Below are 26,017 nucleotides of genomic sequence, written 5' to 3'. Positions count from 1 at the left end.
GCGGGCGGCGGGCAGCGGGGGCGAGCCGGGCGGGCCGGGCCGGGTCGGCGCGGGGCGAGCGGCGACATGTTCCGTTGTGGCGTGGCGGCGGCCGGCGGGAGCCTGGCGCGCGCGCTGCGCCCGCTTAGCCCTGCGCCGCGGGGCCGCACCGCCGCAGGTGGGTTGCAGCTGGCCTCTCCCGCCCGCCAGAGGCCCGCGTCGCGGCGGCGGCAGTGGGGCCCGGCTGGCGCCGCGGGCCCGGGCGCGCTGCGGGCGGCGGGCTAGGACAGCCGTGATAGGCGGCCGGCGGGCGGCCGGGTCAGGCCGGGCCGGGCCGGGCCCACACAGGCACACACAAAAACAGGCGGCTTGCCGGGTCCGCGGCCTTCCGCGACTGTGCTGGGCCCGGCGGGGGTTGGCAGGCCCCGGTTCCTCTCGGGGCTCAGCGGCCTCACCGGGAAGAGGCGGTTTCTCTTGGGCAGCTGCCGCAGGCAGCTTGGACCGTGGGCAGCTTTAGGCGCGCCAGCCTCCAGTACCGCAGCGCCTGGTCTGGGCCCTTGGGGATCCAGGCTCCCCGTGCAGACCCGGCCCCTGCTGCAAGCTTCTGGCGCTTTTACCTACTTTCTTTATATATATGTGTGTGTGTATATATATATATATATAGGTGAAAACCGCAGCAAGCAGTAGTTCCTTGTGCAGTTTAACAAGTTTGGGCCTACAGTTGTAATTTTCCAAAATAGCTACTTGTTTAGGGCATCTTAGCTCTAGACCAAAGTTTCAATGACACTTGGCACTGCTGAATTATGGGGTGCTTTCACAGGAACAATTCTGACGGTGAAACCACATCACGGAAGCTATGTGGATAAAAAATAACATGACGTTAGGACTTCTTAGCTGGACCTATTGTGCTAGCAGTGTGCTGGAGTGTGCTAAGAGGGTGGCAGAGGTGCAGATGCTAAGCTCTTGGGAAATCATGACTTGAGATGGAATTATTTGGTGTATTTGGGTGTTTGTAATTGTCTGTGGCTTGAACTCACAAATACATGTATTTAGGCAGGCAAAGAGTTTACTTGGGTATAGCAGTTTGCATGTCAGTCGAGTACTGAGGCAGCATAAGTTGCTCTGTGTATGAGATGGGAACGTGTTATGCAGAACAGTCCAACCACTTTGGCGAGCCTCAGCTGGCCACTTGTGTTGTAAACACAATGTTCAGAGTAGTCATTGCATTACTATATTTAGATTCTTATTTCAGATAGGCTGGACTGTGTGATGAAACCATAGTAAAATAAAATGTTGCACAGCTATTTGAGTTGATGTGCTCTATGTGATAACTGCTTTACTTAAGAAGTTTACCAGCAGTTTACTGGCAGTTGTCTTCATCTGAACAGGCAACTCTTGCTCCTTTTCATTTGGGATGCCTCTTCTATTGACAAAGGCCTCTTTCATTTGGTGGTTTATCTTGGTACCTCATTGGAACAAGCTATGTTGGCAAAAGGACTTTTTTGCTGGTATAACCATACCTACTATTTACCCTAACATGATTATGTAACCTCTGCTTATATACTTTGGAGCAAAGTGCATCTAGACTGATACCTGCCTCTGACAGAAGAGGCCTGGAGAGGGATATTAGCACAGCAAGTGCACAGTATGCATACATCTCAGATATGCTGTCTCAGTGATCTGCATCACTGGGAGAGTGACAACTTCCTCAGCTGGCAGTACAGTCTTTATAGCATTTTAGTAGATGTTCCTATTTAATTACTTTTTGACCTTGCATGTATTTTTGATATCTACAACAGTATGGCACAAGTATGTGACCTGAAGCCATTTGTTTTGGCACAGAATAATTCACTCAGATGTGAATTGCTGAGATGTGCTATCAGACTTTTCAGTCAAGTAGCTTATTTACCTTTAGCCTTATGAATGACATGATCTCTAGATTTTAAAACATAACTTTGTATTGACAGTCTTTTTTTGTTTTGTCTAATAAATTATATTCCTTAGGCAACTTGTTGCAGCGCTGGAATGTCCACATAAAACTACAGATGAGCAGACAAATGGCTAGCTCTGGTGTGCCTGGGGGCAAAGGCGATAGTTCTGTTTTTGTCCTTATTGTGGGCTTATCAACATTGGGAGCGGGTGCATATGTAAGTAGAAAGGTAGTTCATGGAAAGAAGCTGCAATATATCTCTCCTGTTAAGCAATTGCCGTATTTCAGCTAATTTTACTTGGCTTTTTACATCTGTAGCTATTCCTTGCTTTGGAAAACTTCAGGCAGAGCTAACTGAGCCTGGCTGGAAATTAACTTCTTACAATCGCTTTCTACTGTAATTTCAGTTACCTTTTAGCTTTTTACTATAAAGATGCTCTTTTTTACATACTATGACTAACCACAGCTGTCTCATATGTGGTAGTAGCATATAGTTCAGGACAAGTTTGATGGTTCATGCTTTTGATACCAAAGCAGCTATAGATCTAGGCAGACTAGTCAAGAAAATGTTTTTAAATTATTTACAGACTTGAAAGAGGAGGAAGCGTTATTCTGTCATTCAGGAGGAGATTTCCCAGTGTGAAGAGCTTCCTTGGAAAGTGGAACCACACTTTTAATGTTGTGGATATCCGTTGAAATCTGTAGGATTGTACAGCTGGCAAGAAGGCCATGGAAAAACTTCTAAAGAGAGGGACAGAAACCATGAACATGTGGCTGAAAGGTCATTTTTAATCTCAGTTCTTGGCTGCTGAAAGGCTCAGTATAAAGCAAAATCTTCATTATTAGTTATAATGAAAACATTACTTAAGAAATTAGATCTTTTGAGAGAATTCATGTTCTCACCTCCTTCCTCTGCTCCACACGGGAAAGCAAATGCCACATCTGAGCCAGACCTTTTATTGTGAATACAAGAGATGGCTTAAATAGTAAGAGGCCTTCATAGTTTGAGTCTTAAAGCAGAACTATATTTGCTTCTATGTGTGGCACTGGTAGGTTTTTTTGTTTGTTTGTTTGGTGTTTGACAAACAAGGTAACTGAAAATGCACTCTGCTTTTTCCCAAGATCTGTTTAATTGTGTGTCCTTGATAATATTCAGTACTCTTTCCCTCTCTTCTCTCTCATTGCCTGTCTTTACCTACAGTTCTGCAGTGTCACCATCTAAGATACCCTTCTAGATCACTAACGTCTTCAGGTGTTACTGGAAAAGCTGGCAACAATCTACTGTTCTACTTAATTGTAGGAGGAACAGTCACTGGGGCAGGAGCTTATGTAAGATGCTTAAATAAATGTGCTTATTTTATTATGTGATTGGGTAGAGGGTACCTTCATGTATGTAATACCAAATTAGCCATCTACTCTAACTAAACTGTCCGTGCTCCATGGCCTCAGATACTTAATTTAAAGGGACATAGTCAAATCATTTAAGTTTGCAGATTTGATTTTCCTAAACAGTCTAGTTCTCAACAGGAAAAATTCCTTTAGAATTAACTTTTATACATTCACTTTATCTAAAACAGAAACAAACCCTAACATTTGTGCAGGACTGGCCATCTTTGTTTTCTAACAAGCAGAGAAGCACAAACTACTTAGCATGTCTGTTCTGACATCAGTAATCTTGGCATGCAAGAAAGGAAATAATCAACTAAATTTAAATATACTAGAGAAAAGAAAACCTACATATCTGCATTTGGGATCTCTTCAGAGAAAAACATTGAAACAGCACTCTGTTATCTAGCGAAGTACATAGATCTTTTATTATTAGAAAGAACTTGGCATTGTCCCTTTGGAAAAAATTATCCTGAAGGCTTGATCTGGCATTTTGCATGTATATAGTATCCATTTTTTCCTAAGTGATTGGGTTTAAGTTGCTGTATGCTGCCCTTCAGACTTGCTTTAAAAACTTTATGGTCCTGCTTCTTGCAAAAGCAGAAGTAGTTTTATTAATTTTGAGCTTAATATGTTTAAGCATAAAGCATAAGCATTTAAAAATATTTTGTCTTAATTCTTCTCAACACTGGTGAGTTCTCAATTTCTGGTGCTTTTAATGTTTCTGCAATTCCCTGGATATGCTTTTGTCTGCCTCTGCTCTTCTTCATGCCCTGCATTAAGTTCCTCAGTTCTCATCTGAGACTTTGTCCTATTTTTGAAGTTATGAAACACCTAATCTTGGAGATCAGTAAAATTTGAGATGTCTTAGGGAGTAAAAGAGATATCAAATCCTTAAAAGAATTAACTTCTGTTCAAACAGAGTTTGGATGTCATAACGCTATTAACTAACAATAAACGGTTTAGTGTCAGGTGCAGTAATACTTGTCTTGCCTTTAAATTTAAAAGGCTTTTATTTCATGCTAGAGACATTCCAGTTATAATACTATTTCACAATTCAAAATGCAGCAATTGGGTAGACAGTTGTATTTCAGACTGTCTTGATAGTTTTTTTTCCTTTTAACTTTCATGGCCTTGATCAGAAATGTAGCACATATAAGATTTGGATTATCAGCTAAGTGTTGCCTTAAAAATTTGCTGCTTTCCCTGTATTGACTGAGGGGGGAAGTATCTTCTTGTGACCTGCTGTTTCATTATCTTTTGCTTCTCTACGTTATGATTTTTTCTTGGAAGTTAACATGTTGATGTAAAAGATGTCCCCTTCTTATATGTCCCTCTAAATTGTATTTCTAGAACAGGCAACTTAAGCTTATATTCTAGGCTGACATTAACAAAAATAAAGAAAAAAAAGTGACCACTTAGACACTGGAATCACTTCCAGTCGAAGGCTATTACTTAGAACAGCCACTCTTCTGTTTCCTAAAAGCACTGCTAATGTTAGTGATTTTACCACTGCTAACATCATTCATGTAAGATCTAGCCTAAAGCAAGCTAGTGAGGTTGTTTACTTGTTCTGTTCAGCTACTCTAAGCTTCTGAAGCTGGGAGTTGCTTTTTGCCTTGAATTTGCTTTCCTCTTCTGCAGCCTGGTGTCATGCCATTTGCCATGGCCTAACCTTGCAGAGAGCCTTGAAGTTTGATTACATTTCCTTTGTTGCATGTGGTTCCTCTTGAAACAGGTCTCCAGCCCAAAGACCAAACATCTGCAGAAAGCTTTATTATTAGCTTACAGAAAGCAACCAGACAACTGAATCCATGTCTTAGTATGTTCCTCTTGTTGCTGTGTATACCTACCTTTATGGGCACTTTTTTCAGTGAGATGTATTTTGATCTGCTTACTTTAATTGAAAGCAAATGGCTTTTCTGAGCAAGCAGGTTAGACAAAAGCCTATCAGAGGGTAGAAGCAGAATGCTGCCTTGATGCTGTAATGCATAGGAAGTAAATATCTCCTTTTTTGTTTCCAGGTATACAAAACACTGAAAGAAAACAAAGAGCGATTCACTAGCCGTGTTGCAACAATAACTGCACGATCTGAAGAAAGTGAATCAGTTCCTTCTGGTTAGTCCTAGCCTGCTAGTTTTTGGTTTGGGTCTTTTTTTCATAAGTTGCTAACTTGGGACCTGTGAAACAAACTGAACAATGTATGTGTGAAAACACAATCAGCATAAGCTGTGCCTTCAGAGCATTTTTGCTTCTCAGTGTGTTCTGTTGTATGTGAATTCCCATGTCCTCCCAGAATAGAAGATAGTGCTAGCTTTCTCTGACCTAAAACAAAACCCTATTTTACAGATGGTTATAATGATAATGGAGGTGGTCTCTTGAGGTTTCTTTCCACAGATTAAGCCTCCTGCGCTAAAAGGAGAAGAGAAAAGGGTTAGCCCTGCTTCGGGCATTAGCTCTTACCCAATCTGGCAAAGACACTGTGATTACAAGGGGATAGCATGATCTACCAGTGCAAAATCCTCTGTACTGTCCCACTTGCCAGTCTTATGAATGAGATGAGCAAGCAAGGGATATCATACTTGTGCCATGTGTAGAGAGAGGAACTGGGACAATTAGTGCAGCTCTTGATGGTGCTTTGCATGCTATATGTGGCCCACAGGGTGTCCACTGAATGTCTCATAATGCATGAGATCCCAAGCTGGAGTGTCTGGACAATTGGGCCAAAGGATTATATTTCATAATAATAGAGTGGTTTTGGGTCATGAAAGACAGGAAAGGGTGTATTATGTCACTGTCTTACGGAACCAACAGAAAGAATATCCTGGAGACAGGACAGAAGACTAACTGCTTTGGCTTGGAGGAGGGGATAAAACATTTATACTGAGATTGAGGTTGGAAGAGAGAGAGCTGAAGGTTAAATGTTGAAGCAGGGGTCTTGGTAAGTCTATGTTTCTGGAGGTTTTCCCCCCTTTATTGTGGAGAACCCATTAATCCTATGGTTTCCTTGAGTCAGCCTTGAAACTGTAGTTTCCTAAGCGTATCCTTGTTAGCTTGTGCTTTGCCAAATTCAGCTACTGTCTTTTCTGTTTCAGATGCAGAACCTACCTCTCAAGGCACAGCAGGTGAGGTGAAATGATCTTGATGGTAATATTTAACTGACTGTTTTATTCCTAGATTCAATTTAGCTGCATGTTGCTTAGAAACAGGACCTGCATGTGGAAGGAAATACATTCTGGTAGGAACTCAGAAGTTGGTCTCTTGGAGTATAATTAAAGAAAAATATACCTTGGGAGTGCTGGAGTGGTTTTAAAAGCTTTACTTTCATATAGACTGTTCACTGAATGGCCTGTGCAGAGTTTTGGTCTTGCTCGTAGTTGATTCATGTCCTCAGATGTAAAGAAGAACTTGAACTAGGTCAAAATTCGGCAGCTCATATTTTCCAAATGATTTTGTTGTTTTTCTCCAACCTGAATGACACCCAGGTCATGTAGAACTCTGTAAGGTCTTTTCTGCTGGTGTTTCAAATAATCTTTTGGATGTGTCACTCTTACTAACTCAACAAATTGTCACTGTAAAACCTGAATGTTAAATCTCTAATGCATTGTTTGGCCACGGTAGAGGCCAAACGTATTTTTGCCTCTCTGAATATGCTGTCTAGAGAATGTCCTGATCTTACCTAAAGCTTCTGGCACGTTGAATACCAGATATGAGCTCTGTGGGTCTTTGACTTTACAACCACTTCATCCAGCTGTGTAAATACAAGGAACATAAGTAGGTTGACTTATAAAATAAAGCTTTGGAAAGTCTGCTAGAAAAGTAGCACCTGTTCACAGAGAAATAATAAGACTTGAAACCTGTTAACAGACTGTCTTGACAGTTGTGTTTCAGGCTTGTTATGTAGAAAATTTTGATTCCTCCTTTCTTAAACCATAGAGAAGAGGATCTGTAATAGATGAGCAAAAGCCACATTATGGAAGCTGTGCTACTGGATATTCCAAAGTTCTGCAGTTGCTGTTAGGTTTGTTTGTGCAGCTCTAACTTTTAAATAAATCATTTCTGGAAATCTGATGGTTTGACTCTGGCTTACCTGGGGAGCTAGCTCAGAGTTAAGAAGCAGCATGGTTCTCAAAAAATATGTTTTGAGGTGGAAGGAAAGGGGAAGAGAAGGTATTTGAAGGGCAGCCTGCCAAAGTCTGTATGTGAAAGGCAGCTGATGACATACTCTGTTCTTTGTGGTTGGGCAGTTTTTCCTGCTGTATTTGCAGTAAACTGTCCAATCTGTCACCTGCAGATCCAGGAGCTCGCCCTGAGGTCCCATCTCACGTTCCTTTCCTGCTAATTGGTGGAGGAACTGCTGCTTTTGCTGCTGCCCGATCCATTCGGGCTCGTGACCCTGGTGCCCGGGTAAGAGAGACCCTGTTCTAGAGCTGTGTGGATGGCTGAATACCGTGCTTGCTTCAGAGGCTTTGTGGTGTGTTTTGATGTTTGCCTGGCATTGGAGCAGCTGACGTGTTTCATGATCAAAGGTGCTGATTGTGTCTGAAGATCCTGCCCTGCCCTACATGCGTCCACCCCTTTCCAAAGAACTGTGGTTTTCAGATGATCCAAATGTGACAGAAACGCTGCGATTCAAACAATGGAATGGCAAAGAGAGAAGGTATGTGTCACTTGTCGGTCCCAAGGAGAAGGGAGAGTGTTTAGTGAAAAAAAGTTTAGGTTTACCAAACTTTCTTGTGAGAGCCACTGGTAAGGGTCTTAAGGACCCAAAGGCGCTGTGCGGGTAGGTTACGGAGCAGATTTCTATGTTCCTTTCCTATAAAGAGAGCCATGGGGTTTGCCTGTGTCTGTTCCTTCTTTGATTAGCCTAGCTACAAGGTACAGAGCATTGCGTGCTGTATGCAGGACTTCTGGGTGTTGTGTTTTGTCCTGAAACAACAGTCTAAGCTAGAGCATATCTTGGACTCCAGCATGGAGTGTGGCTTCCCGGAGATGTTAGCTTACCATCCCAAGATGTTACAAACATGTAATTTCAACAATAAACAGCATATTGAAACATGTGGCATTGCTCACTATCAAGACAAGGGTTACTTTACACATGCAAGTTAGCTTAGTACTAAATACACCTTTAATCTAGCTGTAATTCCCTTAAACATACCCCATCACTGGCTGAAATCCTGTGAAATACCTTAATAGTAAAGGTGGGGATACAGCCTCACATTTTAGAAGAGAGCTCCAAGGTCTTTGTTTGGATTCCTGTGACTTTTACAATAAAGCATTACTGATCTTAACCCTTGAACAGTGTGAAGACCCTAATGGTGTTTTTAAAAGGGGCAGGGGGGAAGAGTGATAATTGCTGAATGGCTAATATCACAGAGAAAGTAGAACTCATTTGATAATAGATTTTTTTTTTACCTCTTCCAGTATATATTTCCAGCCTCCATCATTCTATGTGCCTGCTCATGACCTTCCTTTTGTAGAAAATGGTGGAGTAGCAGTTCTGTGTGGCAAGAAGGTAGGTACAGTACTAGTTGTTGTTCTGGGATCATATAGTTCTTCAAGTAGAGCCTATAATCTATGCTGAAACTAAGCACCTGTAGAAGATATGACAAGGTTGGCTGAGGAGGAGAATATGAAAATGTTTGCCCAAAGTGTTTGAAGCATAGCAGAAGCAGGCATGGGTAAAGTTTGGAAGTAGGAGAAGCTGCAGGAATAGCAGTGGTTGGAGGGAAGGTGAAGAAGAAGGAACGATAAGATTAAAGTTTGGGTGTGGGACATACCCATATGTACAGCCGAGGAGAAAGGGTGAGATAAATGAGAGCTAGGCTATGTATCATTCAGAGATTAAGGTGAAGAGAGTCCTATATACTCTGTGTAGTGGATTCTAACATGAGCAAGAGCATTGTGCAGAAGCATCAGGAAGGTGAAAAAGAGTTTATGCTGAGGCTTCTAATATGTTTTCTTCTTCAGTATTCTAAATATTGCTAAAATAAGATTTCAGTGAGTCTTCTTACTTCATTAGATGTCTGAGCTCATTCCTTAGACTCAGATTCTGGAAAGATCAACATGATCTATGATTGCTGCCAAGAGAAGTTGACTGAATTTCTACTACCAGATTTTTCCCTCTCCTTGCTTCCCATCCACATTCCACCCTTCTTCTCCCCTTCTTCCCCCTCCCCCCGAAAAATAGCCTCACGATAACTTAAAGGTGGGGAAACGTTGCTTCTAAGTTTGCTTTTCTGCTCAATAATTTGTGCAGTTTAACTGAAGTGGCCTACAGAACCTACAGTGTGAGCTCTCCTGCTTATTTTATTTTGCAGGTTGTGCACATGGACGTTAGAGGCAATGTAGTGAAACTCAGTGATGGTACCCAGATATCCTATGACAAATGTCTAATTGCCACCGGTAAGTTTTCAGCTATTTGTTCTTTGTCTTGTGGCATGCCTTTGATTTTTAGTGGCATTTACCTGATGAAGCAACTTCTGCAATATATATCAAACTTTTTGCAGAGCAGTCATGTGAAGGACAGTCACACAGACAAATGTGCTAGTTGGGTGTTTCACCTGCCTCACCTGATTCTCTGGGACTTTCAGAGTTTTGCTCTGTGAAAACCCACAGGGATTTCCCCATCAGCTAGATAAAGGAACTTCTGTAGAGCCCAGCGTCTTGAGATTCTGGTTATAGAAGTGGCAAGGACAAGAACCAGATCTTGCCTGGGTAGAACACTACTGCAGCACGTAGCCCGAGTGGTGCCACAGCTAACTGCACTTAAATGGGAACTTAGTGTCTCCAATCAGTGGAGCAAGGTATAACATTAGATTTTGTGCCCTGCAGTGACTTGCTGAATCACCCACTGAAAGTCACAGAAAGTCTTTAATGAAAAAAACACTGAGAAAACAGGTGATAGAGCAGATTTTAACAGTTGGACAAGCACAGTCCAGATGTAAGATAGCTCCTGCATTGTCTGGATAGCCAGGGACATTGCCAGTGGTATCCTTAATCTCTCTCTTCCTATCCTCAGGTGGTTCCCCAAGGAATCTACCCGCAATTGAAAGAGCAGGAAAAGATGTACAACAGAGGTTGACACTGTTCCGCAAGGTAATCTCTAGGTGCTGCTAGTCCTGGTGTGAACTTGAAGAAATCAATAACACTATTACAATTTTCAACTCATTAGTTCTTCTGCTTTGAGTCCAGGATAGCACTGCCTTGGCAGCAGCTTCCTTCGGCTAATAAGCAGGAGTGCACTTCCTATTTATTCCTTTCCTCTAGGCAGGTGAACAAGGTAGAGTGGAGTGTGGAACACCACTTTTCCCATTGCCTCAGCGCTGAAAGCTGCAATAGTGTCTGATTTTTAGTTTCCCTTCTTTCCCTATGGCTTTATTACATCTTCCAAACCTTTTAAAAGCAAGCAAAACATAAGCTCTGCCAGCTTCTTCCAAGACCACAAGTGTTTTTGGACTATAACTGGAGTGTGCCTTCAGGTCCATGAGCAGACACTGGAAGCTAACTTAGTACACTAGCTTGGCACCACTCCTGAATAAGTGTATGCTGCAGTTCAACAGTGCACAGGCAAGAGGTTGGACTTTAGTCTGAGACAGGACAGAGATTGCGCTCATTCTCTGAAATTTTACCTGAGTGTGAAACTGAGTGTGCATGTTAGCTCTTGGATTAGCTTAGGTATTTTTCTGATGAACTAATATCCTTGTCTTCTTCATGGTCATTTCTTCACCTTCATCCTGTGCCTTGGATGAAAATAAATGAAAGGCAGGGAAGTTAGTCAGTGGACTTTTGGTTTTCACTGTGGAGAGGCTTTCTGTTGACAATCTCAGTCTTGAAATGCTGGAGTTTAGAATGGACATGCAACTTTATTGGTGAAACTGAATACATTTGTGTCTAGTAACTTCATTGTAATTTGCTTTTGACAGTTAGGGGAGAATGCAGGAATCTGAGATAGCCTGGAATCTTCCTAGTTCAAAAAGACAAAGCAAGTCTGCATCTTCAGACAGTAATTGAATAATGAAAGTAAAGAAGCTTGCACAGAAACTAGGAAGCCAGAGGAAGAACAGGAGGAAGGAGAAACTCATTTCCCTTTTTGAGTTGAGGGGAGTGTTGCTCCTGTTTCAAGGAAAAAAAAATGGAGAAATACATTTTCTGCTGCCATTGTTGTCCGAGTATATCTGAAAAAGGAATAAATCTTCTTTCAGATTGAGGACTTCAAAAATCTGGAGAAAATTTCAAGAGAGGTCAAGTCCATCACAATTATTGGTGGTGGTTTTCTTGGCAGTGAGCTGGCCTGTGCTCTGGGAAGAAAAGGTAAGTGTGGTCCCACAGGCAGCTTACCTTCAGCCTGGCACCTTGACAGAAGCGATAGACATCGAATGTGAGCAGCTTGACATTACAAACTTCCTTTTCATTCCCCAGCTGCTGAGTTTTTGCATAGATTTGTGGTTTGCACATGCCTTTTGTTGGCTATGTGGCCTGACCTGGATTTCTATTTTCTCTCTGATTAGCTGTCAAGCAGCACCTGACTCCAGAGGTCTTTGTAAGTTGGGCTTTCTGGAAGCTCTGCAGGCCAGTGCATGTTGCAAAGTCATTCCGCCCTGTAGAGAAAGTTGTATTTGCTCTGTCAATACTAAAGCCACCCTGAAATTAGTATTTCAAAGAGGTTGTGAACAATTGGAAATTTATTCTCAAGTGCATACAGCTTTTTGAATAGTTCTCTGGTAATTTCTGCAGATTTCCAAAAAGAGAAGTTCTCTCCAAAATGCTGATCATTTTATATACAAGTCTACTATGTGTTACCCTAGAGTTTGCAGGCATATGTGATACAGTTGCTAATCACTTTGTGACTGCTTTATAAAATCTAGGAGCTAGATCTCCCAGTTTTGGGGAAAAAAAATCAAGCTCCTTGTCTAAAGTAAGCTAAAATATCTGCATGTGTTTTGAAATCTGTGCTGCTGCTCTTTATCCATGATGTAAGAAGCCTGTTCTTTGCTTCCCTTTCAGCACGAACCAGAGGCCTGGAGGTGATTCAACTATTTCCGGAGAATGGCAATATGGGCAAGGTCTTGCCTGAGTATCTGAGTAACTGGACCACAGAGAAAGTCAGAAGAGGTGAAGCTGCTCTTCAGTCCTCTTTCTCTGCGAGTGGCAGAGCTCTGGTGTTTAGGCCAGTAGCTGTCTTGTAGCCATTTCTTTTGAAATACAGCTTTGCTTATTTTGTCTATGGAGTCTCAGCCAAAATTGGGTTCTTTGCAAGATGGTGTGTATCTATTTCTCGAGTGCAGAAGTTCAGGCTTGCCCTTGGGCAGTTTGGGTTGCACAGAGCAGCCATGAATCTCTGGCTTCTTAGCAGTTTCCCTGGGAAAGCCAAGCCAAATGTGCACGGTGATGCTCGTGAGATTATCCCTCTGGCTGACCACGTGCAGAACAATCCCTACTGCCATACAGCTCTCAAGCTACTCTAACAGCCCCTGTAATCCGGAACCAAAGCTGTCTGAAATTTCTGCCTGACCTCTTCTTCCAACTTGCTCAAACTTCAAAAAATTTTTCATCCTATAGCCAAATTCAGCCAGCCAGCAGTCAGTTTGAGAGGATTACGTAGCCTCATGCCTTGTGCTTGGACCTTTGTAGACCAATTGCTGTAGTGTTCAGCTCATAAAGTTGGTAAAGTCTAAGATACCTTTTTGCTTTTACTATATTTAGTGCAGAATACGTTCCTGTGCATTAGTAAGTGTAGTGGGCATAGGGGGAGGGGGAATATAGCTGGTGCTGCAGGGCTCAGTAATTTGATGAGAGTGAGTTTTCTTTTGGTTCTGGAAGGCTCCCTCGTAAGTCTGCTGGGTTTGGCTAGGACAGATAACTGGACATTCCTAGTGCTTGAGGAACCTGTCTTCGGGGATTCTTGGGGATTTGACCACATTGTGATATGAGACATACTGCTGTGTGTCATTTACATAGCTCTCTCTAACTTGTTAGCTGAGTTTCTTTCTCTTTATGCTTCACTCAGCACTCTGTTGCCACAGGCAACAAGGATAAGGTGGTCTTTCCCATAGTTCCTGACCTGACTACTGCTCTGTCTGCATCTGTATTTGTACCACAGATGCCTGCTTTAGCTGAAATCTGTCTCCCCCTGAGCAAGCAGTTATATTTGTTTTTGTTTCCAGAGGGTGTTAATGTTATGCCTAATGCTGTGGTGAAGTCTGTCTCTGTCTGTGGCAATCGACTGATGATTAAACTGAAGGATGGCCGAAAGGTAAATGTAAAAGCAGGAAGTGGGTGGAGTTTCCTGGGGGCACTGTGAGAGTTAAAATAATAATAATGAATTCCCAAACAGGTGGAGACTGATCACATTGTGGCTGCAGTAGGGCTCGAACCTAATGTGGAATTAGCAAAGTCTGCTGGGCTCGAGGTAGACTCTGACTTCGGAGGGTTCAGGGTGAATGCGGAGCTGCAAGCACGCTCCAATATCTGGGTGGTGAGTATCTGAGAGAGACGCTCTCGGAAACGGGAGTTCTCTGTCTGCTTGTTATGCTGATGTACATCTGAATACACGGAATTATGAGGGCTGGTATATATGTCGATAAGGTGAATGGGGGCAAAAAATAGCAAGTAATGAGAGCAGTTGTAGTGCAAATCCTGCTAGCAGCCTTGGAGCCCATTCATGCACCACAGCACAGTTTGTTGCTGTGGTAACAACTGTGCATGTTTTTGAGTATTTATGCCGTGTAAGAGGAATTGGGTAGTCTAAAGATAGCACAGATTGCTCTATTGCATAAGAGTTCCTTTAGTGGGAATCAAGACTTTGATCCTTCTGGAACAAATGTATCTGATAGTGTCTTAGTTTTCAGAAGACCAGTGAAAAATGCTGAGAGTATGGGACTTGCATAGCCTGGGCAGGGGGAAAAAGCAAAGGTTTTCAGGAAAAACTCTGTTCATTTTTGCACAGTGCCATGTATGATTTGTGTGTTAATTCAGCCTTCTGTGTATATGTTTAGTCCTCACTGACTGCAATTCTCTTTAAGGCTGGGGATGCAGCCTGCTTCTATGATATCAAGCTAGGCAGGAGACGTGTGGAGCACCACGATCATGCCGTTGTAAGTGGAAGACTAGCTGGAGAAAACATGACAGGAGCTGCAAAGCCCTACTGGCATCAGTCCATGTTCTGGTAATGCTGATTTCCTCTTTTGGTATTTCTTATTTGGCCAAGTTGCAGAAGCTTTGACAATATACACCTTGTAAAGATTTCTATTTCCTCAGTGTACTGAAACTACTTCAGCAAATACCTTCATGGCTTCTTGTTCCCAGAAGCTGAGGCAACAGGAGGACATTTGAGCTTTAGTATTCACTGCTTTGCCCCGATGTCTCGAAAATGTTTTCTTTTCCTGCAGATCCTAGTTTCTCCCCAAGTTTGTCATATTTGGCAAAGCAAGCAACAGTTAAGAGCAGCCCTTTCTCAAAGCAGGATAACTTACAGGTTGTATTTGGCAGTAACCTTTTTGTTATGATAGTTTGAAGATCTGCAGCACAGTCCCTTGTTTCCAGTCGTGTTGTATCTTTGCTATTTAGCTGAACTGATGCTTTATTATCAAAGAAGAGCTGCAATTGGGAGTGTTTGTTAAAAAAAAAAAAAAAAAAAAAAAAAAGAAAAACTTTTTTTCCCCCCAGAGAGGGGTGTGGAGAAAATAGGCAGCTTTTTCAGAGTCCTTTAAAAAAAATCTATTAGTTCAAGATGAGTCAGAAATTTAAAGATAGCAGCAGTTTAAATATGGGGAAAGATGTGTTTACTTTTCCTGAAAAGAACTCCTCAGAAATAGTTATTTATGGCTTGCTATCCTTTATCTGAACACTCAATCTGTACTGCACAGACTGTGGGTCCAGAAAAGTTTGTCACTTCACTGTTAAACCTCTGCACAAAACAAGAACATAGAAGTATCCATCTTAATTGTGTTTTTTCTTCAAGCTACTCTGACCGTGACATAGGTGCAGACAGTTGGAGGACCATGAGTTAAGTCTCGTGTTCTGTTGACAGGTATTAACTCTGGAGGTTTGCCAGCCCTCACCGAGTGAGACTTCCTCTTCCTGTCCTAAAAAGCTGGCGAGTAGCAGCAACTCTTCTTACATTTTTTCAGGATGTTCAGAATCGCTCCTGAGTTCTGACTTACTCACTGCTGGGTGCCTAATCTGGTTAGTTGGCATATTACTGGTATTCATCTCAGTCTGCCCAGTGTGTATTTGAGGATTCTGGCCATGAAGATAGCAGTGTACATGCAGAGATAGCCAGACTGTTTTGTATGATGTATCTATTTCCTCAACATGATTGGGAACACCTTTGAATTTATTTCTTGGACCCTAAACCACAGCTGCACTGACTTGTATAAATACCCCAGGTTATATCCAACAAGGCCCACTAGAAGAACAGGTGCAATTTTCTTTAATCATTCTTAAATGCTGTCTCTGAAATGCCTGTTAAATAATTATCAGGGCTGCAAAGTCTGCTGAGCAATGCCAGAAGTTTGATAAAATGTTTTTATTTGGACCTGGAGGAATACTTGCTTCTGCCCTAGCTTTGTCTCCAACTCATTTGGTATAATCAAGCAGCATAACAGATTTTTATGAGTACCTTCTAATTGTGTCCCAATGCTCACATTTGAGTCTTGAGATCAGGCATGTAGCTTTCTGAAATATCAAGATATATGAAGTTATTGGAAGCTGCCCAGCACCCTCCAAAGGAATAGGCCTTAAATATTTTAAGTTTTTATTCGTTGACTGGTTTCTTCTGAAATTGATGGCATTAGACTTGCTGTATGTTTATTCCTTGTTCCAGTGGCAGACTGAGAAAATCAGCTTACTAGTTAGGTGAATCTGCAGTGTTGTGCATAGGTCAGCACAGAAATATTACAGGAGGATATCTGTTCCTTGTGTAAAGGATTTGGATGGCTATGATAAGTAAGGTAGGAACCATGTTTTGAGTAGAGGTGATGAAGAAACATTGAATATATGCTTCAGTGCCTTATGGCACTGCCTAAGATGTAAGTCAAGACAGGAAAAAGCATGTGATTGTTTAATGACACTATCATCCATGTGCACCCAGGGAATTAAAATGGCACGAGAGTAGTGTTAAGATATACAGACTTTTTTTTATTTCTGATCTTGTCATTATTTTTCTGGGGTACTTTGTTAGCTATGTAATTTGGAGTTCTTTAATGATTTCCTACTTGGAAGCAACTTCCAACTCTTGCTTTATATCATTTGCACTGAAGTAAATTGCTGTTTCAAAAAGACTGGAGTGTATATATACTTCCAGGGAGCGGATTTGTAACTACATGTTACTTTCCAGGTTTGTATTGCCAAAGTAAGTGCAAGAGTAGGCATGCCATGTACACCTGCAAAATAAACTACAAGGTGCTTTTGAAGAGACACCACATCTGGTAGCTGAGCAGTCTCCTAAGGATAGTGAAGAAATTCATGACATGAAGGAAGCAGTCTTTACTTCCCTGACATTTAGATCAATTCACGTCTACTAAATTTCTGCAAAGGAAGACACAGAGGATGCACAACTCTCACCAGAACATTTGTCCATGGCCTGGTATCTCTAAGGCTCTCTGGTGTGCAACTAGGCTGACACTATTTGGTGTTTAATAATGTTAATTATAGGATAAAATATTAATAATATATATGATCATATAATAATATATTATTAGTAATAACATATGGTTCATTGTATACTATTATTATTAATACAAATATGTATGTGTTTATTTGTATATCTATAAATATGTATGTAAAAAAAATTCCTACTCTGGAGACAATTAGAGCTGTCCTGTAGGAAGACACATTCTTATGATTTGATTTAAATTTCCATACTAATCTATGTAGAAGAGGTGCTATCACTTAGTCTGTGTGCCATGTCTTTGCATACCACTGTCATTAAAGATTTTGGGCTGGAATTGCCCTACATTGATCAAACTAACACCAAGAATGAGTTTTTGTTTGTTTTGTTTTTCTCTTCATGCCTAGGAGCGATCTGGGTCCTGACGTGGGGTACGAAGCCATTGGCCTTGTTGACAGTAGTTTGCCTACAGTGGGAGTCTTTGCTAAAGCAACAGCAAAAGACACACCAAAATCTGCAACAGAGCAATCAGGTAGGGATACAGTCCTGCTTGTGAGCTGTCCGTGTGCTTGAAGGGTTCTGCATTTCACAGGTAGTGGCTTCAGAGTCACTTTGGTCTCATAGCAGAGCATCAGGAGACTGCAGTCTGTGTACTTCTCTCTCTTCTAAACCAAGCTTCAGAGCTTGTTTTTGATGTGAAAACTTGATTTAAACATGACATTCCCCCAATCAGGCATCATGTGACTTACTTACCAAAATAAACATTCTTTTTTTTCATCCAGTGAAGCATAATTTCCTCCATAGCAATACTATCCCCCTTAAATGATCGATTTCTGCACCAACTCATTTGTATAGGTCTAAACGTATTTATTTTGTTTGTATATACATATATGTGTGTGTGTGTATACTGTTCTGTGTTTTGCACTGGTCTTAAATGGAAGGTGGGCATTATCAGAAGTGAACTTGATTTTAAGATTCTTTCAGTATCATGTTGTAGAAACTTATTTACAATGGATGCCTCATTAAATTCAATACACCTCCCCTCAAGACATTCAAGACACCTCACCTTACCTTAACATCATGATGTTCAATAAAGGGAAATGCAGAGTCTTGTATCTAGGGAGAAAATAACCCCATGCCCCAGTACAGGCTGGAGGCTGACCTGCTGGAAGGCAGCTCTGCAGAGAAGGACCTGGGAGTCCTGGTGGATAACATGGTGACCACGAGCTACTGGAGAGAGTCCAACAAAGGGCTGCTAAAATGATAAGGGACTGGAGCATCTCCCAGATGAGAAAAAGCTGAGAGAACTGGGCCTGTTCAGGCTAGAGAAGACTGAGGGGGGAATCTTGTCAATGCATATTAATATCTAAAGAGAGAGTGTCAAGAGGATGGGGCCAGACTCTTTTCAGTAGTACCCAGTGACAGGGTGAGAAGCAATGGGCACAAACTGAAATATAGAAAGTTCCATTTGAACATAACAAAACACTTTTTTTTTATTATTATTTATTGAGGGTGACTGAGCCCTGGAACAGGTGGCACAGAGGTGTTGAGTCTCTATCCTTGGGAGCTATTCAGAAGCCCTCCAGACAGGGTCCTGGGCAATGTGTTCTAGATGACCCTGCTTAAGCAAGAGAGTTGGACTACATGATCTCCAGAGGTCCCTTCCAGTGTCAACTGTTCTGTGATTCTGCGTAATGCTGCTGTCAGCTCAGAATCACACCTCAGTCTCTTACAGACTGCAGTAGACAATCTGCTTTCTAGCTGTCTTCCACCATCACAGGCAGATAGTTTTGCTGGTGTTTTCTTCTACACTGAGTATTTGAAATCAAGTCTCTCATATCTCTGCATTAGGGACAGGTATTCGATCAGAAAGTGAAACGGAAGCAGAAGCCTCAGAAGTAGCCATTTCTTCAAGCTCTTCACCAGCGCCTCAAGTTCCAAAAGAAGGAGAAGATTATGGCAAAGGTGTCATTTTCTACCTCAGGGATAAAGTTGTGGTAGGAATTGTGTTATGGAACATCTTCAACAGGATGCCCATTGCTCGAAAGGTCAGTAAAGGACTAATATGCTGAAGGATGGGGTTGTGGCATTCAGCTTGCTTAGATAAAGGATTCGCGAGCATGTTTACTTGTTAAAAAATCAATCCACCAATTTAAAATGAGAATAAATGAAAGCAGGTGCTCTGGAGTAGATCTGTGCAACATCCAGTGGCAGCCCTGTCTCAGGTGAATTGTGGGAGATGCCCTTGTGCTTTTCTGGCTGTTCATAGTTGTCACAGAACAACTTGCATCAGGCTTATGCCTCATACCTTGCCTTTGCACAGCTGAAGCTTCTGGCCTGTAATAAGCACAGGCAAGAGTCATACAAGACTGAGCATCAGAGTGAATTGTTCTATTTTTGTGCTACTTTGCGTAATGTACAAATGTCTAAATTAGTCATATGCATAGACATACATGTCATTCTAGATGCACAGTCATAAAAGTCAGGGCTGGAAGGGGCCTATCTCCCTCACCAAAGATAGGATAAGCTATACCTTTTTTTCTTTCTTCTTCTTCTTTTTTTTTTTTTTTTTAACATCTTTGGAGAATTTCAGTAGTAGTTTAAAAAATGAGAATGATTTTAAATTCTGTTAGGGGATCTATCCCACGATGAACTATTCTTAGTGCTGGGAGTTTCTATTGGTATCTAATTTGAAGTTTTCATGCTTCAATTTAAGCCTGTTACTTGTCCTGTCCCCATGTACAACAGATTGTTTCCTTTCTCCTCTTAGCAGCCCTTCCTCTAAATCAAGTAGCCCGGTACCGAGGTCCTTGACCACTGAGTCTTGCTGTCTAAAAGACAGTTGTGCAAGCCGCTTGCGCAGGCTCCTCCAAGTCAATGCAAAGAGAGTGGCTGTTATTTTTGCCTCAGAGTTGAGATGAATCACTCTTTAAGGTGTTTTTCTCCCTGACTGTAAATGGAAACCCAGACAAACAGAAACAAAATCAACTTTGCTGTCCCTGTAAGATTTAACTCCAGCGTTTCTCATAGCCAGTTGCCAGTACATTTAAGAATGCCTTATAAATTTGGCTGCAGTAAGTACTATTGTCGTGTTACAGACTGCAAAAGTTGGTGAGTTGTCATGAGTAGGGGTTCAGAGTACAAGAAATTGAGCACATTGGTTGGGAGAGCATGTAAAAAGTCTCACAGTCTAGGCTGTTTGTAGTATGTGCAGGGTTTAATGCATCTTTCCTTCCTTCAGATTATCAAAGATGGGGAGGAGCATGCTGATCTCAATGAAGTAGCTAAGCTGTTCAACATCCATGAAGACTAAACTCCAGAATGGGATCACTGCACTAGGAGTGAATGGGGCAGTGAGGGCTGCTGGCTGCGTACACCCTGTCAGCTTGAAGAACTTGCTCTGAGTACTTTTGAATATTTCCAGTCACCTAGAATTCTAACGTTTGCACCAATAAAATCAGTTTCTTCTAACTTAAATGCCTTTTTTCCTGCACCTTGCAGTGTTTGTTTTGAAAGGGCAGCATGCTGTGCGGCGTGATGGCAGTGCTGTCAGTATTTCCCTTGTATCAGCAATGGAGAAGCCTGCAGAGCTGCAGCCTGTTTTCTTGCAGCATTTCCAGGCTGGTAAGCTGCAGTTCCACTGACTAGTTGTATGGACGGCTGTGCTCTTGACAGCAAGTGCTACTAATGTAGAAAAAGTATATCCTGAATGGTAGAAATAGTGTATGATAGAGTGACTCCCAGAGATGCTTGCATTTGAGGACAAGTGCCTGCTCCAGCCCGGTAATTGGTACAAGATGGAATATAGAAGGGATGGAAAAGGTGAGGAGAGGCAAGGCAGGACATTAGGGAGCAAATTATGAGAGCACTGGAGGAGATGCACTAATGCAGCTCCGGAGAGCACAGGCTGGAATGGATGAGGAGAACCAGTTGGTGATGCTGGGCCAAGAGTGTGTGCACCAGAGCTGTAATGTTGTCAGCAGCATCTTATCAGCATTCCTGGTACCGTGTGGGAATTTGGGTGCTCTTTTTAACACCACAGCTCTCGGCTCTGTACGCACAGTAAAAGGAAGGCAAAGACAGGCTGCAGCACTGCACTGTGGAGTGGGAGTCAGGAAGAGGTAGCGTTTTACCATCTACCCAGAAACGGGTCAATGCCTTTGGCATGCAAGGGGAAGGGTATGCTGTTGAGGGTCTGTAGGCTACTGCTGCTACCTTTGCTAGGAGGAATGCTCCATCTGTTCTGTGTACTGGAGAGAACTTGTTGCCTGCTGTTAGTATTCCTCCTTAAACAACTGAGAAGCTGCATATTCTGCAAAGGTAGCTGTATCTGCACTGCTTTATCTATAGTCCAGCTGTGCACAGAAGCATTCACCTGGCATGTGCAGGAGTGAGCCTGCTGGCAAGTGAACAGTGCCTGGGGATGGGGCTTGTCTTAGTACTTAATGGTGGTGGGCAAAGTATATACATCTGCTGCTGGCCAGCCAAAGGTAGTTGTGGAGTGGGACGTTTTTGTTCCAGAGGAATGGAGCTGGCATTTAGTTGTTGGAGCGGAACAGATCCTTATTCTGGGCTGGAGGCACTCCAGAGCTGAGGGCAGGTACTCTGCTTTGTAGCTTCTAATTTGCTTCTTAAAGCTGTATGTCACCTTTCTTAACTGATGAGCCTGTGATCACTTCCTTTGGGACCTCCTATAGCTGTGAGAAGCCTGAAAGGTGGAACAGACAGAGCCTGTGCTGCTGCTGAGCAGGGGAGTGGTGAGTTCTCAAATGAGAGGACAGTTTTGAAAGGAGTTCGGAACTTGTCAACAACTACAACTACCTAAATGACTGTGTCTCATTTGTGATGTTTGAGAGGGTCTTTGGCACAAACTGAGATGTGATAGATGCCTGCAGTCTGAACCTGTGTATCATGCCAGTCCCTGAGCAGGCAGCAGTGGGACAGCTCTGGATGCTGACAGGGCCTGGTGTGCCTAGGGCCGTCAGGACATTGGAACAGCTCAGTACCTTGCACCTCCAGCATTTAGCAGGTGGAAGGAAACACTGAGGAGATGGGGCTCAAAGAGAGCTGAGACTGAATTCCGAAGAAATGACATGTTTTGTTTATGGCTGCTGGGCACAGTAGTTGATTATGGAGGGCACAATGTGAATCTGCACCACCATCCTGATGCCTGCTCCTAGGATGAAGGTGTCTGCCAGCATGGACAGGAGAAGGGGAAGATGCGGTGCTGCTTTGGCTGGAGCTGTTCCTCAGCCTGAGAAACTGATGGGGGGATCTTAACAATGCAGATGAATATCTGATGTGAGGGTGTCAAGAGGATGGGGCCAGACTCCTCTTAGTGGTGCTCAGTGACAGGAGGAGAGGCAGTGGGCACAAACTGAAACACAGGAAATTCCATCTGAACAGAAACTCCCCACTTCTTCACTGTGAAGGTTGTTGAACACTGGAACAGGTTGCTTAGGGAGGTTGTGGAGTCTCCATCCTTGGAGATGGACTGTTAATCTTGTTTCCAGTCCTCCTCCTGCCCCAGGATGATATTGCCCCTTGAATGTGGACATGGAAGGATTTACCTTGGGTACTCCTTACCTAGCTGGTAATGGTAAGTTTGCAAGACAAGGTAGGTGCTGATTAGTCAGGATACCTCAGCCTGGAGGAGGTGGGTCCCTTGCTTGCATGTGAGCAGTGAGGCAGCTACTCGAGGCTGAGGAAGAGATAGTTCTTAATTCCAGATCATAAAATAATTTGTATGAGAAGGGACCTCTAGAGGTCTCTATGCCAACCCCTGTTCAAAGCAGGTCCAGTTAAAGCAAGCTCAGGACTGTGGCCCATCAAGGTTTGACTGTCTCCAAAGACGGAGATTGTACAAACTCTCTGGGCACCTATTCCAGTGCTTGATTCACCCATGAGGAAAACACTTTTCCTAATCTCCAGTTGGAATTGGTTTTAGTCCTGTCCCTGGGCAGCTCTGGGAAAGGTCTCCAGTTCCAGGCAGTAGTAAGTTCCTCCTGCACCTTCTCCTCTCTGGGCTGAACAGACCCAGCATCCATGGCCTCTCCCCATGCATCCTGTGCTCCAACTTCTGACCAACTCAGAGGCCTCTGCTGGGCTCGTTTCAGAGTGTCCCTGTCTGTCTGTGTTTGGGGAGCCTCTAGCTGGATCCAGTGCCTAGACATACCCTGTCCTATGCTGAGCCAAGCGGAGGAATTCCTTCTCTCACCCTGCTAGCTGTGCTTCTGCTACCTGAGTGCAAGGCTGGTCTTGCTGCCCAGGCAAGGGTCTTGCTCAGCTTGTCCTCTAGGGCCTTTTCTGCAGAGTGACTCAGCCTTTACCTGGACTGCAGATGTTTGACTTCACACCCAAACAGCAGTGCCATATTGTTCAAGAAGGCACAGGGATATAAGGCTGGGGTTGCCCCTTCTCCACCAGGCTTCCTGACTGTTCATCTCAACGTTCTCACAGATGGAACTTCCTGTGCTTCAATTTCTGCCCATTGCCTCTTGTCCTGTCACACAGGCCAACTGAAAAGAGTTTGTCCCCGTCCCCTTGACACCCTCCCTTCAGCTACTTGTACACATTGATAAGATCCTCCCTTGGTCTTCTCTTCCCCAGGCTAAACAGGCCCAGCTCTCGCAGCCGTTCCTCATAGGGCAGGTGCTCCAGCCCTCTGTTGCTGGCTCATAGTCAAGTTGTCATCCACCAGCACTCTCAGGTCCTTCTCTGCAGAGCTGCTCTCCAGCAGGTCAGCCCCCAGCTTGTACTGGTGCCTGGGGTTATTTTTCCCTAGGTGCAGGACTCTGCACTTGCCCTTGTTGAACCTCAGGAGGTTCCTCTTTGCCCAACTCTCCAGCCTGGCCAGGTCTCTCTGAATGGCAGCACAGCCCTCAGGTGTGTCAGCCACTCCTCCCAGCCTGGTATCATCAGCAAACTTGCTGAGGAGGCCCTCTGTCCCCTCATCCAGCTCATTGATGAGTAAGTTGAACAGGATGGGACCCAGTACTGAGCCCTGGGGAACTCCACTAGCCACAAGCCTCCAACTAGACTCCACGCCACTGATGACAACCCTCTGAGCTCTACCATTCAGCCACTTCTCAGTCCACCTCACTGTCCACTCATTAACCCACACTTCCTGAGCTTACCTAGGAGGATGTTATCGGAGCCAGTGTCAAAAGCCTTGCTGAAGTCAAGGTCCCCAACGTCCACTGCTCTCCCTTCATCTACCCAGCCAGTCATTCCATCCTAGAAGGCTATCGGATTGGTTAAGCAGGATTTCCCCTTGGTGAATCCATGCTGACTACTCCTGATCACCTTCTTTTCTTCCATATGCTTGGAGATGACATCCAGAATGAGTTGTTCCATCACCCTTCCGGGGATGGAGGTGAGGCTGATGAGCCTATAGTTGCCTGGATCCTCCTTCTTGCCCTTTTTGAAGGCTTTCTTCGAGTCCTCAGGCACCTCTCCAGCTCTCCAAGACCTTTCAAAGATGATGGAGAGTGGACTGGCAACAATATCCGCCAGCTCCCTCAGTACCCGTGGGTGCATCCCACCAGGGCCCATGGATTTGTGGATGTCAGGTTTGCCCAGATGATCTCTAACATGCTCCTCCTCAACCAAAGGAAAGTCTTCCTTTCTGCAGACTTTCTCCCTTGTCTCCAGGCTCTGGGGTTCTTGAGGGCTTCCCTTAGCAGTGAGGACTGAAGCAAAGGCGGCATTCGGTAATTTTGCCTTCTCTGTGTCCTCTGTCACCAGGGCCCTCACCCCATTCAGCAGTGGGCCCACATTTTCCCTAGTCCTCCTCTTGCTGCTGACGTATTTGAAGAATCCCTTCTTGTTGTCCTTAACATCCCTTGCCAGACTTAATTCCAACTGGGCCTTAGCCTTCCTTGTCGCATCTCTACATACTCTGACTGCATTCCGATAATTCCTCCTAGTAGCCTGTCCCCTCTTCCACATTCGCTGTATTTTCTTCTTCTGTCTGAATTTGGCCAACAGCTCCTTGCTCACCCATGCAGGTCTCCTGCCCCCTTTGCTGAACTTACTTCTTTCTCCTTGGGATGCACCGCTCTTGATCTTGGAGGAAGTGATGTTTGACTATTAGCCAGCTCTCCTGGACCTCCCTTCCCTCTAGGGCCTTAACCCATCAGATTCTGCCAAGTAGGTCTCTGAAGAGGCCAAAGTCCACTCTCCTGAAGTCCAAGGTTGAGATCCTGCTTATTGCCTTACTTTCCTGCAGGATCTTGACTCTCTATAATCTCATGGTCACTGCAGCCAAGGCTGCCCCCAACCTTCACATCTCTAACCAGTCCCTCTCTGTTGGTTAGGACAAGGGCCAGCAGGACACCCTTCCTTGTAGGCTCCTTCACCATTTGTGACAAGAAGTTACCATCAATGCATTGCAGGACCCTCCTGGGCTGTTTGTGCCTTGCTGTGTTGTCTTTCAGCAGATGTCAGGGTGGTTGAAGTCTCCCATGAGAACCAGGGCCTGTGATCCTGAGGTTACTTCCAGCTGCCTATAGAAGGCCTCATTGACTTCCTCTTCCTGGTCAGGTGGCCTGTAGTAGACACCCACAACAGTGTCTCCCATGTTGGCCTGCCCTTTGATCTTTACCCATAAACTCCCGACTGGCTCCCCCAGGCAGAGCATGATGCATTCCATTTGCTCTCTCACATAAAGAGCAACTCCACCACCTCGCCTTCCTGGCCTGTCTTTCCTTAAAAAAAAGCACATAGCCATCCATGACAGTGGTCCCGTCATGCACGCTATCTTGCTTTTCGTGTTTGTTTGTTTTCTCCTTCTTCCCCTACTATTGCTACCGGTAGATGTTCAGGTTTTTGGAAGTGCCTCTACTTGATGTAGATAACCTCTTGAACCTTGTTTGTGTCTTGCCCTCCAGCTTTGTTCGCCATTCACAGGCCCCCTTCCCCTCCCCAGCTCCTGCGAGCATCCATGACCTTTCTAGGGACTTTCCCTTTCTTGGACTGGATGGCCTTCTGCATGGCCTGACTTAAGATCAATTTTTTTTTCCCTAAAATTTAATGCCCCTCGTGTACTCCATGTATGCTGTGGTCTCTCTGCTGAAGAAGAAAGCAAGCAGCATCACAGTTCTTGGAGG

General features: G+C 43.8%; 1 protein-coding gene across 2 annotated transcripts; it reads left to right on the top strand.

The window, feature by feature from the left end:
• Positions 1 to 36: 36 nt before the first annotated feature.
• AIFM1 (apoptosis inducing factor mitochondria associated 1) lies at positions 37 to 20,384 on the top strand. 2 transcript variants are annotated; one of them, XM_062584905.1, is made up of 17 exons: positions 37 to 157; positions 3,111 to 3,238; positions 5,320 to 5,413; positions 6,391 to 6,420; positions 7,590 to 7,702; positions 7,825 to 7,955; positions 8,720 to 8,810; positions 9,616 to 9,700; positions 10,317 to 10,393; positions 11,500 to 11,608; positions 12,302 to 12,409; positions 13,462 to 13,550; positions 13,632 to 13,772; positions 14,320 to 14,462; positions 17,315 to 17,439; positions 18,759 to 18,955; positions 20,149 to 20,384. In XM_062584905.1, the coding sequence occupies exons 1-17, from the start codon at positions 67 to 69 to the stop codon at positions 20,218 to 20,220; spliced, it is 1,824 nt and encodes a 607-aa protein (XP_062440889.1). In that variant the 5' UTR covers positions 37 to 66; the 3' UTR covers positions 20,221 to 20,384. The 2 variants fall into 2 exon arrangements, with proteins under 2 accessions (XP_062440889.1, XP_062440888.1); XM_062584904.1 differs by lacking the exon at positions 3,111 to 3,238 and adding an exon at positions 1,984 to 2,126.
• The last annotated feature ends 5,633 nt before the right edge of the window (positions 20,385 to 26,017 follow it).

This window comes from Rhea pennata, chromosome 11 (assembly GCF_028389875.1).
Source record: "Rhea pennata isolate bPtePen1 chromosome 11, bPtePen1.pri, whole genome shotgun sequence".
Lineage (NCBI taxonomy): Eukaryota > Metazoa > Chordata > Aves > Rheiformes > Rheidae > Rhea > Rhea pennata.
Note: the sequence above shows the minus strand (reverse complement) of the source record. Positions and strands in the feature narration are given on the sequence as shown.

What these genes read in the sequence shown, in the direction of transcription:
- AIFM1 (XM_062584904.1), top strand. Translation starts at nt 67, where the DNA reads ATGTTCCGTTGTGGCGTGGCGGCGGCCGGCGGGAGCCTGGCGCGCGCG. An exon ending in GGTTGACACTGTTCCGCAAG is followed by an intron (nt 10,394 to 11,499) that starts GTAATCTCTAGG and finishes ATCTTCTTTCAG; the next exon opens with ATTGAGGACTTCAAAAATCT. An exon ending in TGGCATCAGTCCATGTTCTG is followed by an intron (nt 14,463 to 17,314) that starts GTAATGCTGATT and finishes CTTCATGCCTAG; the next exon opens with GAGCGATCTGGGTCCTGACG.